The 16,799-nt window shown below is 33.6% G+C and overlaps 1 protein-coding gene across 2 annotated transcripts in view; it reads right to left on the bottom strand.

Moving 5' to 3' along the window:
* Positions 1–16,799, bottom strand: part of Itfg1 (integrin alpha FG-GAP repeat containing 1) — a 259,553-nt gene that overhangs the window by 61,223 nt on the left and 181,531 nt on the right. For both annotated transcript variants that reach the window (XM_047528280.1, XM_047528281.1), the window contains one exon: positions 7,763–7,806. In XM_047528280.1, the coding sequence (XP_047384236.1) occupies positions 7,763–7,806 (44 nt within the window). The remainder of the gene's footprint in view (positions 1–7,762; positions 7,807–16,799) is intronic.

The following is a 16,799-nucleotide window of genomic DNA, read 5'->3' as shown; positions in this document are numbered from 1 at the left end:
TATAGTACAACTGTCCTTCAAAATGAATCGTGCACAACCATAGAAATGAAAAGTTGTACCCTATTTGTGTACAATGAATCAAAGTGCAGTCTGTTAAAAAAAAAAAAAGAACTCTAAGAAATGCTAAGGGTTGTGAACTGTTAAAAATCTTAACCTAAAGAATAAATCAAAATCCTAAAAAAAAGAAAGGGAAATTTACACATTGCCGGATAAAAACAGAGAATGTTTTATTGGCACACGTGACTTACAGGAATACTGAAGGGACTTCTAACTGAATGAACTAAAAGGACACTAGTGAGTAACCTGAATCTACACAAATATATCGGACATAAAAGATTATTTGTATAAAGCAATAATATAAAGTTGTTGGGCTCATAATATTTGAAGATGTGACTTGTATGACAATAAACACAAAAGGGGGGGCAGTATGTATGATGGAACATAGATTTCATAGGCAACTGAAATTAATATGAACCAGACTATGTCTGAGATAAAATGTTAATTGTAATTCTGACAGCAATTACTAAGAAAATAACTTAAAAAAGTATAGAGATAACCTAGAAAATACTCTAACATAAAGCAGTAATAATGCAATAGAGAAATAAGAAAATTCAAAACAATAGAAAATAGAAAAAAGATAGACATACAAACTGCCTTATCAGTAGTTACAATAAATTTAAGTGAATTAAATGCCTTAATAAAAGACACAGATTAATAACAGAATTGATAGAACAGTATGATCCAATTATATATTGTTTACAAAAAGACTTCAAATTCAAAGATGAGACTGTATGAAACCCAAAGCCACTGGAGAGGTTATAAAATAGACTTTAATATTACTAGAGACAAAAAAGGTCATGATCAAAGTCAGTCCATCAAGAGTATATAACAATTATAAGCATAAATATACTTATCAACAGAATCCCAAAAGATATGAAGAACAGAAGGGAAAAATAGATAATTCAACAATTAATAGGTAGAGACTTTACTGCCTCACTTTCAAAATGGATTGAACAACTTTCTCCAGGAGAGGTCAAATACCAGAATTTAAAACATGCTATAATAAATGTTAAAGTATTGAAATTATACTACGCAAATTATATTATTTGTTATTAGGAAAATATATTTTTTCATAATATACAGGTTATATTAATATAATTGGTTATTATTATTATTATTTGGGGTACCAGGGATTGAACTCAGGGGCACTTGATCACTGAGCCACATCCCCAAACCTATTGCGTAGTGGCTCACTTTTGCTGAGGCTGGTTTTAAACTCACAATCCTCTTATCTCCGCCTCCTGAGCTGCTGAGATTATAGGCATGTGACACCTCGCCTGGCTAATTATTATATTTTTTGTGCTGGGAATAGAATTCAGGGACACTTTCCACTGAGTTATAGTCCTAATCCCCTCCCTATTTTAAAAATTTTGAGATAGGGCCATCTTGATAAGTTGCCCAGGCTGACCTTGAACTTGAGATCCTCCTGCCTTGAGAGAACGCTTTGCTAGTTACTTTTCTGAAAGAAGATTAATGTCAGAATATAAAAAAGAACTCAAAAGGATTTACAGAAAAAAATCAAATTACACAATAAATGGGCAAATGAATTAATAAACTTCTCAAAGAAATACAAACAGCCAACAAATATATATAAAAAAAGTTTGACATTATTAGCAATTAGGGAAATGCAAATTCAAACTACACTGAGATTTTATTTCACACCAGTCAGAATGGCAGTCATCAAGAATACAAAATGCTGGAGAGGATGTGGAGAAAAAGGAACACTTGTACACTTGGTGGGACTGTAAATTAGTTCAACCACTATGCAAATCAGTATGAAGGTTCTTCAAAGGACTAGGCTGTACCCAGCTATACCACTACTTGGTATTTATCCTGAAGAATTAAAGTCATCATACTATAGAAGTACATGTATATCCATGTTCATAGCAGCACAATTCACAATAGCCAAACTATGGAACCAGTATAGGTGTCCATCGATGAATGAATGGATAAATAAAATGTGGTGTATATGCACAATGGAGTTTTATTCCACCATAAGAAAACTGAAATTATGTCATTTATGGGAACATGAATGGAACTAGACTATCACATTAAGCAAAATGTCAAACTTAGAAGGTCAAGGGTCGTATGTTTTCTCTCAAGCAGAAGCTGAAGAGGAAGAAGGAAAAGAAAGGTGGGGGAATCTCATGAAAATCAAAGGGAGATCAGTAGAGGAAAGGGCCTAAGGGGTGGGAGGTGGGAGGGAGGGGAAAAGTGCTCGGGAGTGATATTAGTCAAATTATATTGTTACATTGTGTGCATGTACAAATATGTAACAAGTTCCATCATTATGTACAACTCTAATTCACCAATAAAAAATTTGGGGGAATAATAAAAAACTAAAGACCTAGGCTAGGGAAATAGCTCAGTGGCAAAGCATCTTTGGGTTCACTCTATGGTATCCCCCCCAAAAAAGTAATTCTCCACTTATTCATGCATCTTAAATTTCTTGATGTGAAACCCGAAAAGCTAATATGCCAGGAGCTCAGTCTATGGGACTATCAACCTGCAACAATCACAACACATTTATGAAGGTAACATGTAACTTCTTTCCCACATTTCTCTGAAATAGTTTACTTAATAGTTGGTACAGACATTATGTTTGTATTGCCCCAAATTAATATGTTGAAGCTATAATCCCCAATGCAATGGTATTCAGAGATGGGGCCCTTGGTAGGTGTTATGATTTGGATGTGAGGTGTCCCCCAAAAGCTCATGTGTGAGACAATCCAAGAAGGTTCAGAGGAGAAATGATTGGGCTGTGAGAGTCTTAACCTAATCAGTGAATTAATCTCTGATGGGGTTAACTGGTGGCTGGAGGGAGTGGTTCATTGGGGCATGGCTATGGAGTATATATTCTGTATCTGGAGCGTAGAGTCTCTTCCTCTCTGCCGCTTGATCACCATGATGTGAGCTGCTTCTCTGCCACCTTATCCTGCCTTGATGTTTAATCTCATCTCCAGTCCTGAGGAATGGAGTTGGCCTTCTATAGACTAAGACCTCTGAAAATGTGAGCCCTCAATAAACTCTTCCTCTTCTACAATTGTTCTGGTCAGATCTTTTAGTCACAGGAGCAAAGCAGCTACTAAAACAGTGGGTAATTAGGGCAGAAGAGATCATGCAGGTGGGGTCATCATGATGGGACTAGGGTCTCACAGAAGCAGAGACGAGAAAACCTGGTCTCCTTTATAAGCCCACACTTTGAGTTAAGGCTTTATGATGCCATAGTGATGAGGTAGCTATCTACAGCCAGGAAGAAAGTCCTTGCCCAAATCTGACAATGCCTGGCACTATGATCTTGAACTTCCATCCTCCAGAACTATGAGAAAATAATTTTCTGATGTTTAAATATTTTGGTACGGAAGTATTACGTGACTAATGAAATAACCCAAGGCCTGTGAGTTCATGTTTGGATTAAATATTTGCTTTACAAATTCTGAAGATAATAATGTAGTCATTAAAGTCAGACATTCTGGGTTCAAATTTCTTCTCTTGTATATAGTTTCTGTGTGACCTTGGGCAAGTTATTTTTCTTCTCTGAGTTTCACTTTCCTCATCTTTAATTAGGGATGGTTACAATATCTACATAATAGGATTATAATGAGGATGGAGTAACTATGTGTAAGGTACATTAGACCCCTCTTATCCTCAAGGGATAAGAGGGATGGCTGAAGACATGGATTGTACCTTACCCGATAAATATATTTATTTTTCTTCCTATACATTTATACCTATAATAAAGTTTAATTTATAAATCAGGTAAGAAAAGAAATTAGCAACAGTAATAATAAACAAAACAAAACATGTGCACTAATAAAAGGTATGTGAATATGGTCTTACTCTTTCTCACTCTCAAAATATAACTTGCGTTTTTGAGAGTCCATGGTTCTTTGCTTTGAATACTACACTTGGTGTGCTCTCTTAAATGGCCTGCAGTGCTGCCACACAGTACCAGAGTAAGCTGCCCTTCCATGTTTTATACCATGGTGCATTCTTTGCACTTTCATCAATGTAGGTTCTAGCGGGCATCTTCTTGTAGAAGATCCCAGTTTCATTACAATTAAAGACTTGCTTTGGGGTTCACACCTGTGCCCTGTGCGAACTCATACCCGCCCTGCAGCTCCCCATCTACCAGAGCATTCAGAAGCCAGTGCAGTCATCTTGGATTATCCCTGAAGTGAGGTGTCATCGTTAGTTGGGGCAGCTCCCATCCTGAGATGCCTGATGGAGACTGGAAGCTCAGGTACCTCTCATGCATCAGGCTACTGAAGACTGGGAGGTTTGAATAGTATATGACTGTTATATTGCAGATTTTTGTTTTTTATTTTTTAATTTTTTTCACTCTGGTTACCTTTGGTTTACCTGTTTCTTTGGAGTCTCTTTCTTTCTTCTCATGCTAACAACCATCTTCTTTGGATTCCACTTTCACTCTTCCTATGATCTAGTACATCTATATACTCTCATCTTATGCCATTAAGAGTTACATCCTATACTCCCCCATTCTCTTTGTCCACCATTAAAAATTGTAGACCTCATTGCACACCTATTGGTTACATCATAAATAGTAATCACACTTATAGTCTCTGTTTATTATGACAATACTGTTAACATTTTCATAGGGGCTATTTGGTTTATGGCTGCATATTGTTTGTATTGGGTGCTGCTAATACTGATCTCCCCCTTAAAGGTGAGGTACTGGAAACCTGCAGGGTCACTATAAGCCTATAGGGAAGAAGCTGCAACACCTCAGATCTGGACTGCTAGAGGAGAAAATACATGAACAATATGAAAAAATAAGGGAAGAAAGTGTTCCAAACAAATGAGGATTCTATATTAACAGAATCCAATGACAGAATGGTAGAAGAACTGTCAGAAAAGGAGTTCAGAACATAATTAAAATGATCTGTGAAATAAAGGATGAGATAAGAGAGCAAATGCAAGCGATGAATGATCACTCCAATAAACAGTTAAAGGAGCAAATGCAGGAAGCAAAAGATCATTTCAATGAAGAGATAGACATTCTGAAAATAAACCAAACAGAAATCCTTAAAATGAAAGAAACAATAAACCAAATTAAAAACTCAATAGAAAGTATCATCAACAGACTAGATCACTTTGAAGACAGAACCTCAATGAGGACAAAATATTTGATCTTGAAAATAAAAGTTGACCGAGTAGAGAAGATGGTAAGAAACTAGGAATGGAACCTCAAAGAACTATGGGATATCATGAAAGGACCAAATTTAAGTATTATCAGGATAGAGGAAGGCCCAGAGATCAAACCAAAGGAACAAACAATCTACTCAATGAAATATCAGAAAATTTCCCAAACCTGAAGAATGAAATGGAAAATCAACTACAAGAGGCTTACAGAACACCAAGGCACATTAAAATGAAAAGGCCTAACATACAAAATAAAGATATAATTTAAAAAACTCAACAGGACTCCCATAGCACAAGAAATCAAGAATCAATAACTGGGATAGATTCAAACTAAAAGTTTTCTCTCAGCAAAGGAAACTATCAGCAATGCGAAGAAAGAGCCTACAGAGTGGGAGAAAATCTTTGCCAATCATACTTCAGGTAGAGCACTAATCTCCAGAATCTATAAAGAACTCAAAAAACTCTATACCAAGAATGCAAATAATCCAATCGACAAATGGGCTTCACAGAAGATGTACAAGCAATCAACAAACATATGCAAAAATGTTCAATATCTCTAGTAATAAGAGAAATGCAAATCAAAACCACCCTAAGATTCCATCTCACCCCAATTAGAATGGCGATTATCAAGAATACAAGCAACAACAGGTGTTGGCAAGGATGTGGGGAGAAAGGTACACTCATACATTGCTGGTGGGGCTGCAAATTAGTGCAGCCACTCTGGAAAGCAGTGTGGAGACTCCTTAGAAACCTTGGAATGGAACCACCATTTGACCCAGCTATCCCACTCCTTGGCCTATACCCAAAGGACTTGAAATCAGCATATTACAGAGATACAGTCACATCAATGTTCATAGCTGCTCAGTTCACAATAGCCAGATTGTGGAACCAACCTAGATGTCCTTCAATTGATGAATGGATACAGAAAATGTGGTATATATATATACAATGGAATATTACTCAGCCATAAAGAACGATAAAATTATGGCATTTGCAGGCAAATGGATGAAACTGGAGAATATCATGCTAAGTGAGATAAGCCAATCTCAAAAAACCAAAGGACAAATGTTATCGCTAATAAGTGGATGATGACACATAATGGGGAGTGGGAGGGGTTAGTGTTGGGGTTGGAGTTGGGTTTAGGGAGGGGGGCAGGAATGGAGGAAGGAAGGACTGTATAGAGGGAGGGGAGGGGTGGGAGGGGTGGGAGAGAAGGGAAAAAAATGGCAGAATGAATCAAACAACATTACCCTATGTAAATTTATGATTACACAAATGGTATGCCTTTACGCCATGTACAGGCAGATAAACAACATGTATCCCATTTGTTTACAATAAAAAAAAATAAAAACTATGAGAGAAAAGCATCAGATTACATATAGGGGGAAAAGATATCAGCAGATTTCTCAACCCAGACCCTAAAAGCAAGAAGGTCCTGGAACAACTTACTTCAAGCTCTGAAACACCATGGATGCCAGTCAAGAATCTTATATCCAGCAAAACTAACCTTCATATTTGATGATGAAATAAAATCCTTTCATGACAACCAAAAGTTAAAAGACTTTACAAACAGAAAGCCTGCACTACAGAACATTCTCAGAAAAATATTCCATGAGGAGGAAATGAAAAACAACAATGTAGGTAAGCAAAGGGAGGAACTACACTAAAGGAAAAGCTAATCAAAGGAGAAACCAAGTTAAGATAAAAACCAAAAATAAGCCCAAATGACTGGGAATACAAATCTATCTCAATAATAACCCTGAACATTAAGGACCTAAACTCATCAATCAAAAGACATAAACTGGCAGATTGGATTAAAAAGCAAGACCCTATAATGTGCTGCCTTCAAGAGACTCATCTCATAGAAAGACACCCACAGAGTAAAGGTGAAAGGATGAGAAAAAAACATACCATGCATACAGACTCAGAAAAAAGCGAGGGTTTCCATCCTTCTATCAGATAAAGTGAACTTCAAGCCAAAGTTAGTCAGAAGGGATAAAGAAGGACATTTCATACTGCTTAAGGGAACCATAAATCAGGAAGACATAACAATAGTAAATATTTATGCCCCAAACAACGGTGCATCCATGTACATCAAACAAATCCTTCTCAATTTCAGGAATCAAATAGACCACAACACAATAATTCTGGGTGACTTTAACACACCGCTGTCACCACTAGATAATTATGTCTTGCTTTCCTTTCTCTTTTCCTCTCATTTTCTCTCTTACCCTGCAGGGAGACACTGTTTGCTTAATAAACTCCCTTGTGTGAAAAAAAAAATTATAAATGCCAAAATGTACAGAAATAATGGCAGGATATCAGAAAATGCTTCATAAATGAGGTGCTCCTTATACTGAGAAGTTTTTAGGAAAGGTAATAAATTACAGCAATGTTTTCTTGAGTAATGAAGATTAATTATTTTTAAATAGTAATGATGATTTTGATTATAACATGTAACCACTATTTTGTGTGTATCTGTGTACAGTGCAGAGACTTTTCACAGAAATATTTATGAACAAGAATTAAGTTTACTTACTGTTATCTTACGAGGACAGTCATTAGAACACAGACCACTAAGAACTGTGGAAAAATAAAGAACAGGCTATTATTCCTGTTATAATGTAAGCTTTTATTGAAAATGAACTTTAATTAACCCCCCCTATAAACCATTAATATACCGATTGATTATCACAAGCAGAAACCCTTTCAATTTCTTTGGATCTAAACAAATTAAATTTGTGCCATTCACTTTATAATATTTCAAAAACCTTTATTAAGCTGTCAAATGGTGCTTTTTGTGTACTATATACATAATATAGATATCAATATCTATATTTAAGATAATTAATTATGGGTACATTGTACTGTACCTACTGTCATTTCTATTTTCCAATTAGTTAAATTCAGTTAAATTCCAATTAGTTAAGACTTAGAATGTACCAGAGAGGTGCTAAATGCAAATCAATTAAAATGTATACTGAGAAAACAAATAGAGCCTTTAACACTTTATATCTCAAACTAAACTTTTTTTTTCATTTATCTTGTTAAGAATTCTGGGTCAAAGATTTTGGGTACTTCTGATAACTATTATGGAGAGAATAAGTAAAACAACAAATATATAGAAATAAGAGAAATTTATTCTATAATCACTAAAAAAAGGTTAGACTATCTGTACAATCTTTATATAAGTAACATGAATTTTGAAATATAACTATATTTTGATCACTTCTAGTGAAGTGATACCATTTTAAGAAAGTAGGTATTATGTGCTATTAGTTAAATATTTTACATGTTATAAGTAAAGTATAGCTGACAGTTCTGCGCAGTAAGCACAAATTATTTTAATAACAATTATGAATATTTGTGGATTAAAAAATATTTGTAAGACCATGGTATCTTATGTTTTGTTTATTCATATATGAATGTAAAATTATAACTACTATATTAAAAATGTTCTTACTTAGGCAAGGTGCTATTGTATGAACGTTGGTGTCCCTTTAAAATTCCTAAGTTAGAACCTAACAACCAAAGACAAGATGAAGAGATGAGCGTCTGGGGAAAGAAATTAAATCATGAAGACTCCACTCTCATGAAGGGGATTAGTGCCCTGATAAGTGAAAGTTGAGCAAACGCTCTTGCTCCCTTCTATCATGTGAGGACACAAGAAGACACCATCTTTGAAGAAGATTGAGTCCTACCTTGATTTTGAACTTCCCAGCATCAAGAATTATGAGCAACAAATTGCTATTGTATATAAATTACCTGATCTAAGGTATATGGTTATAGCAGCCCAAACAAACCAGAACACAGAATATGTTAAGTACACAGACACCAAGGAATTAGTATCACAAAAGATGCTTCTTTATTTTCTGTAGTATATTTAATTATATGCAACTTGAGCAAAGAGTGGAAAAAAAAATTTTACACTTGCAGAATGGTTTTTCAATGTTAAATTTCCTACTCCAGCACAGTGCATGGTTCTTACTATTTTATTCTGAAAGTTTACATGTCCTAACTTTTCTCCCCTCAACTCTTAAGTAGATATTGGTACTTTTCCAATGGCCCCCAGATATTTTTCACAAACCTTCATTTAAACTATTGTTACTCACTAGTAATCCCTTACTCATACATCTGTCTTTGTACCTGGATGTTAGTTCTGCCTCATTTTATCCTTATTTTTCCCAGTATATAATGCCACATGTTTCTTCAATAAATATTTTTTAAAGAATGGGAGAAGATGGATTATTCAATAAATGGTATTGGATAATTGGCCAGCTGCAGAAAAATAAAGCTTAGGTTTTACCTCACAACGCAAAATTTATATCTGACAGATACCTAATAATAAAAGATTCTCATACCTTATTAATAAAAGGACAACAGAACTGAAAAGAGAGGTAAAGGATCTGAATAGACATTTCTCCAGAGAAGACAGTCAATAAGCTCATGGAAAAAATGCTCATTAAGGAACAGTAATATGAACCCTACTGTGTTTATAGCAGAATTATTCATAACAACCAAGAGGTAAAAGCAACCCAAATGTCCACGGATGAATGAATGAATAAGATGTGCTAAATACATATAATGGAATATTATTTAGTCTTAAAAATGAAGGAGATACAGTCACATGTTACAACATTGATGGACCTTGAAGACAGTAAGTGAACAAAGTCACATAAAGACAAAGACAGCTGGCCCTTTGTAGCTGCAGGTTCTGCACAAGCACTGAGGACTGAAAATGTTTGGAAAATGAACTAGTACAGATATTTTCCCTGTGATTATTACCTAATCAATATAATGACTATTTACATTAGCATTTAGGTTGTAGTAGATATTTTAAATAATCAAGAGATTGTTTAAAGTATAGGGGAGGATATACAGTTTATATGCAAATACTATGCTATTTTATATAAAGGACTTGAGAATTCTTGTATTTTGTTATCTGCAGGTGAAGGTGGTATTCCTGGAACCAAACACTTGCAGATACCAAAGGATGACTGTACTGTACCATTTCACTTAATGAGGTATCTGAAGAGGTCAGGTTCACAGAGACAGACACTATTCTACATAGTGGTTACCAGGGGCTAGGAGTAAGTAAAAAAGGGGAGTTGCTCAAGGGGTTCAGTTTTATAAGATGAAAAAGTTCTGGAGATGTGTTTTACAATAGTGTGAATATTCCTACACTATTCAACTATAACTTAAAAAGTGTCTTTAATTTTTTTAGATGTTGATGGACCTTTATTTTATTCATTTATTTATATGTGGTAGAGAATCAAACCCAGTGCTTCACACACTAGGCAAGTGCTCTACCACTGAGCCACAACCCCAGCCCCTAAAAAATGTTTAAGATGATACACTTTATGTAACATGTTTTTTTAAGCCACAATTTAAAAAATTTAAAAGTTAAAACACACACACACACACACACACACACACACAAAAAACCCCAAACCCACAATGAGATACCATTTCACAGTCAAGGACAGGTAAAATTAATTCAGATGAAAATACATGTTATTGAGGATGTGAATAAATTGGAACCCTTCATACACTGATGTTGGGGGGATGTCGAATGGTATCTGCTTTGGAAAAAGTTTAGCCAATCCTTAATAGGTTAACTAGAGAGTTCCTATTTGATCAAATAATTCACTGCTAGGTATATCCCAAGAGAAAAGAAATATTCATACAATGACTTATATACAAATATTTATAGCAGAATTATTCATTTTGGCAAAAAGGTGAAAAAATACACATGTCCATAAACAGATGAATGGATAAAGATAATGTGGTATACACATGTAATATAATTTACATATAATTTGGCAATTAAAAGGAATAAAATACTGATACAACATGGATGAACCTTGACGACATTATGCTAAGTCAAAGAAGCCACTCACAGAAGACCATATATTGTATGATTCTCTAATTCTGTGAAATGTCCAGAATAGTCAATGGATTCATAAAGTATATTAGCCTAGGGCTTGTAGGGCTGAGGGATTAAGGGTGATAATTAAAAGGTACGGGATTTCTTTTTGCAGTGATGAAAAGATTTTAAAATGACTGCAGTGAGGGCTGTACAACTCTGAATATGGTGTAGCCACTGAATTGTGTACTTCACATGGTTAATGATATGATCTCATTAAAACTGTTACAAAATAAAAGAAGATGCCATAAAAACTTAAAAGACTAATGAAAAATGGGATGAACGTTTTTGTAAAATATATTAAAAAGACTTCTAGATATCAGTTATAAAATAACCCAAGAGAAAACAGACTTTCAGAAGTAGTATATAGAATAGAAAACGAAAAAATAATAATAAAAAGAACAAGACACTACTTCACTAATTAGTGGAAAATCAAAAACCTCTCTTACACTTCATAGTTAAGAAGAAAAAATGACAATAATATCTGTAGGAAAAAAGACAAAATACTTGTAACATAAGACAAAGGGCTAATTTCCCTTATATATCAAAGCAGTGGCTTCCCTTATTTGAACTAGGGGGATGAGGAGAGTTAGGGATGTTGGTAATATGTTTCTTTATCCAGGTACAATTACATTAGTGCTTTTACTCTGTTAAATTTACAGAATTGAATATTTATGTATACTTTTCTATCTATATTTCAATAAAGTTTATTTTAAAAATGTGTGCGTGCATATATACGTATATAGGCACACAGACCTATATATATTCTTTAACAATGCTAGTTTTTGGGGCTTTATCCATAGGATATTTGCTGTAGCATTATTTATAATAAGAGATTGAAGATAACATTGATATGTTAATAAGGAACTCATTAAATTATGGTATATGATACTATTCAGCAGCTAAAATAACAAGGGAGCTGTAGATTATATTGCTGCTATATGCTTTCCATGATATATTGTTAAGCACAGAAAGTAAGTCTGGAATTATAATTCATGTATTACAAAAATATATTTTATATATATACACATATATATACACCTATATATTTATGGTTATACATGCATAAAATATTCTGGACAAATAAGGTTTTTTTGTTTTTTTTTTTTTTTTTTTTTTGGGAAAATGATTAGATTACCAGGAGACAAGGGTTAAAGGGACACTAACTTTTCACCATATATTCTTGTATTTCTCATTTTATTCCTCCTCCTCTGACTTGTCATCATCATCATCTTTTTTTTTGTAACCATTTGTATGTATGACATTTCTTATATAGTAAGTAATTTATTTTAGAACTCTCAGATGAGTATGTGATAAACTGGTCAATGTCATATGCCAGTGGTACTGAATACAAATGCATTTTGGGCAATTTGATAATTATCTAGTAACATTAAAATTGCAGTCCCTTCTACTCCATTTCATGTTTATGAAATATTGGAAACCACTTAAATATCTACTGAGAAAAAAATAAATAAAGTGAGGAAATGATATGGAGCTATTAGAATGAGGGAGGCTGCTAAGTTCTGTCCTTAAGGTAAAAAACAAAGATGCAGGCAAATGTTTAGTAAGATTATGTTTAAACATGTGTTAGATGAATTTCATAGGCACAGTGTTAATTGAAAGAAGTCAGAGACAAAGAGTACATACATACTGTATGATTTCTTTTATATCCTGTTCAGAAACAGGGAAAACCAATTTATGGTGACAGCCCAAGTAGACTTATACCACATATAATTTTTTTTTTGAAATCACACAAAATTATTGTACAAATTACTTTGTAATTTGCTTTTTTTTGGGAGTAGTTAACTAAACCTAAACTTTCCCTCCATAATCGCATGGTATTCCATTATGTATGTGTTTATGATTTATACATTCTTCTTACTAGAACTTTTAGATCTTCCCTACCTCAGATGTCAACTTTTTGTCCTAAAACATTATTGGGGCTGGTTGCAGTGGCACATGCCTATAATTCCAGTGGCTTGGGAGGCTGAGGCAGGAGGATCTTGAGTTCAAAGTCAGCTTCAGTTATATAGTGAGGCTCCAAAGCACCTTAGTGAGACTCTACTCAAAATAAAATATAAAAAGAGCTGGGGATGCGGTTCAGTGGTTAAGTGCCTCTGGGTTCAATTCCCAGTACCAAAACAAAAACAAAATCATTAGGGTTAAGGAGGGTGGCAAGAATGGAGGAAGGAAGGACTGTATAGAGAGAAAAGAGGGGTGGGAGGGGTGGGGGGGAAGGGAAAAAATAACAGAATGAATCAAACAACATTACCCTTTGTAAATTTATGATTACACAAATGGTATGCCTTTACTCTATGTATAAACAGAGAAACAACATGTATCCCATTTGTTTACAATAAAAAAAAAATAAGCAAAAAAAAAAAAAAAACCAAAAAAAAAAAACACAAAAAAAACACAAAACCAACCAACCAACCAACCAACCAACCAACCAACCAACAAAAAATCCACCAAAAACAAACAAAAACAACCAAAGCACTACTGGGAAGATAATCATTACAGTATGTGTATTCATACACAGATTCTGGCATGTCTCTGACATTTACTTTGGGATAAATTCAAAGAAATAGAATTTCTGGGTCTAATCTTGAATATTTTAATACTTATGGTGAAATTATCCTCCAAAAGAGTTATCAAACAGTAAGTAAGTATCAAGTTTAGAACATGAATTTACTTTTAGAAATGCTGCTTCTTTAATCCTCATATGATAACATGAAATAAGCCTAATTGTCCCCCATCTCTTTCTTTGTTTTTCAGAAGAGGAAGCTTAAAGCTTTAAGCTTAAGTTTTGGCATATATGTGACTCAGGTTCACAAAGTGAATAGATCTCTTTTGTAAAACTCCATGGATGCTGCCTTCAACCAGACTCTAAGTCCTTTAAAGAACATATGTTCCTATTATTATGACTACCTTGAATGCGTCCAGTCTTGTCTGATTTTGAAAGCTAAGCAGGGTTGGGCCTGGTTAGTACTTGGATGGGAGATGGCAATTGGTGAATGGTTTTATTATTTTATTTTCTGTGTAAGATAAAATGTTTCTTGTTTAGCACAGTCAAAAGTATTTACTTAAAATTACATAATAATCTTTCATTTTGTACATAGTAAACTAAAAATGTAGTTCTTGCATCTAGTTTTTTTTTTTTTTTTAAAGATTTTCTTTCAAATTTGATGTTTACATTGTTGGAATCAAAACATTAATTAGTATAATCTTAACTTTTCCTAATATTAGAGTTTTTCTCTACTTAGGAACTGTATATGATAAAGTAGACACTATTAAACATTAATATATACTTAGATAGCCTACATGTACATCACACACGTTATAAAGAGATGTCTACATAATACAAATGGAATATCCATTTACTTAGTTTTTGCAACCACAGATTCAAGAAGGAACAATACTAATCATTGAGCTTAATTTATAACAATTATTACAGCTTTGATTATATGCTGCTTGTTTAATATTGTTTAATTAGGAACTCAAAATTCCCATCATTACCAACACAATTAAACCTGAAACTATTTCACCTATAGTATCTTTTTCCAGTGACATGTGCATGCTACCACAACAGATAAAATAGACTGCATGGCTTCTAGGTTTTCCTAGCTATGCATATCTGACATATATAGAAAAAAATTATATCTTAGCTACTATCAGTAATTACACTGCTAATGAAATTTTACTTTTAGCTTTGGCCCTTATCACTAAAATCCTCAGTGAGCCATTCTTTTAAAAATAAGAGGGACACGCTTTTACATCCATAGTGTTACTTTCTTCTTCCCCTCTTCAGTAAGTGAAATAAGACAATGTCTGAAAAGTATTAGGTTTCTTGAAATTTATGACCATATAAAGAATATTTTAATTCTTCTTGCCTTTTATTTTTATTTATTTTCTTGCCAGTATATTAATCTGATTGACTTACTAGGAATATGGTTTAAATAATAGTTTATTAAATTTGGATATAAGTTCTTCAAAAAAGAAAAGAACTAATTAAATCCTGCTGGGAAATAAAATACAGTATAAGTTTTATATATGTTAGTAGTTTATCTTATCAATAGTTGGGTTTCCCCCCTCCTTAGTTTCTGTTCATGCCAGATTAATTACACCATCTGTAGGTTGTGAGTGCTGATAAGAGTATATTTTGAAGTAACTATCTGATACCAACACTGGCTAAATACTATAAGCTCTGGTTCCTCCAGGCATCCTACTCATGCTGTACATGAAATTTCATCAAGTGGGGATCTCTTGCTGAGTTAGTTAATGGGATGTGTAGTCATTAGCCAATCACTTCACTGTGTTCTTTATGGTTTTAGAAAAATCTTTAAAGTAATATAGTTGGATAAAATAATTTATAAAGTTTATAAAAACTCCCACTAAAAGCAGTCTACATCGATATTAGGTAGTTTCAGGTGCTTAATACTGTGCCCTCGCACAGAAGGAAGTAGTCTGGGTTTAAAGGGCCCTTTGTATAAGATTGCTCACATATAACCAAATTATCTAGAAGAGAGTGAGCCTTGAAGAACTGGAGTATGAATGAATAAGGTTGAATCATGGATGATACATACTCTCTAAATTCAGAAATGCAGAGCAAAAGGAGGGCTACAAACATGGCATTTGGTAAGCTAATTTGTTTTCTTTCTTTACAAAATATGTAACATCATACTATTTTATAAAGGTATTCACTGTCATGTATTTTCATTTGAAATTATTGTATAGAGGATACTAACATGGGACAACCTTGTAAAATACTTGGCAGAAGTCATGGCACATAATAAACAATAAATACTTGCTATTATTTTGTTTTTAAAACAAATATTTTATAATTCTAGATTCATGAATTTAAAACTATCAGTTTTCATTGCTATAGTTTCTCTGGTAAGCTTTAAACTTCAGCAACCAACAGAAACAGAGAATGTTCCACATTCATGGTAGTCATCTCTATGAAGTAGCAAAGAGTACAACTTTGTAAAAGTACTTCTCTAGACTTTCTAAATGTTTTATAACAGGCTGTCTTACTTTTGTAATCAGAAAATAAAACAAAATAAATAGCAAACCAAAACATTACCAATAAAAACAATGATTAAAAGTTGTACTGCATAACTGAAATTATAATTTTAATACCCTATAATGTGAAGCTTATGATAAACAAGTTTAAAAGTACCAGTAGTTTATTAAATGACTTCAAGAATGTAATATTCCCAGTTATATCAGGATAGAAATTTCATCATTTGTGTTAGGGGGAAAGATTCTAACATAATAAATGTGTAAATTCTACAAGGCAAAATTTACTATTATTACAGCAAAAGCCCACTTTCTCAAAATGGGAGTTATATTTTTTGATATGTAGTTATGAATGAGTAAAACATTTTCTTAAGCAACTATAATATCCTTGGAAGGTATGATAAAATACATAATGGGCTCACTATAGGAAAGGAAATCTTAAAAGGACAGACACCTGCACATAATTCCTGGTTCCTGCTCTTTGTGTTGTATGCTACTATGAGCTTCTTGAAGGCAAGAACTGTTTCTGATTTTTATTAAGCAGCTCTCTATATTGTTCAAGTGTCACTAAATATTTTCTAACTAGCTCCGATCATGGCTAAAGCAAAGTCTAAGAGTTTCAAAAATTTTA

Source organism: Sciurus carolinensis, chromosome 16 (genome assembly GCF_902686445.1).
Source record: "Sciurus carolinensis chromosome 16, mSciCar1.2, whole genome shotgun sequence".
In the NCBI taxonomy this organism is placed as follows: domain Eukaryota; kingdom Metazoa; phylum Chordata; class Mammalia; order Rodentia; family Sciuridae; genus Sciurus; species Sciurus carolinensis.
Note: the sequence above shows the minus strand (reverse complement) of the source record. Positions and strands in the feature narration are given on the sequence as shown.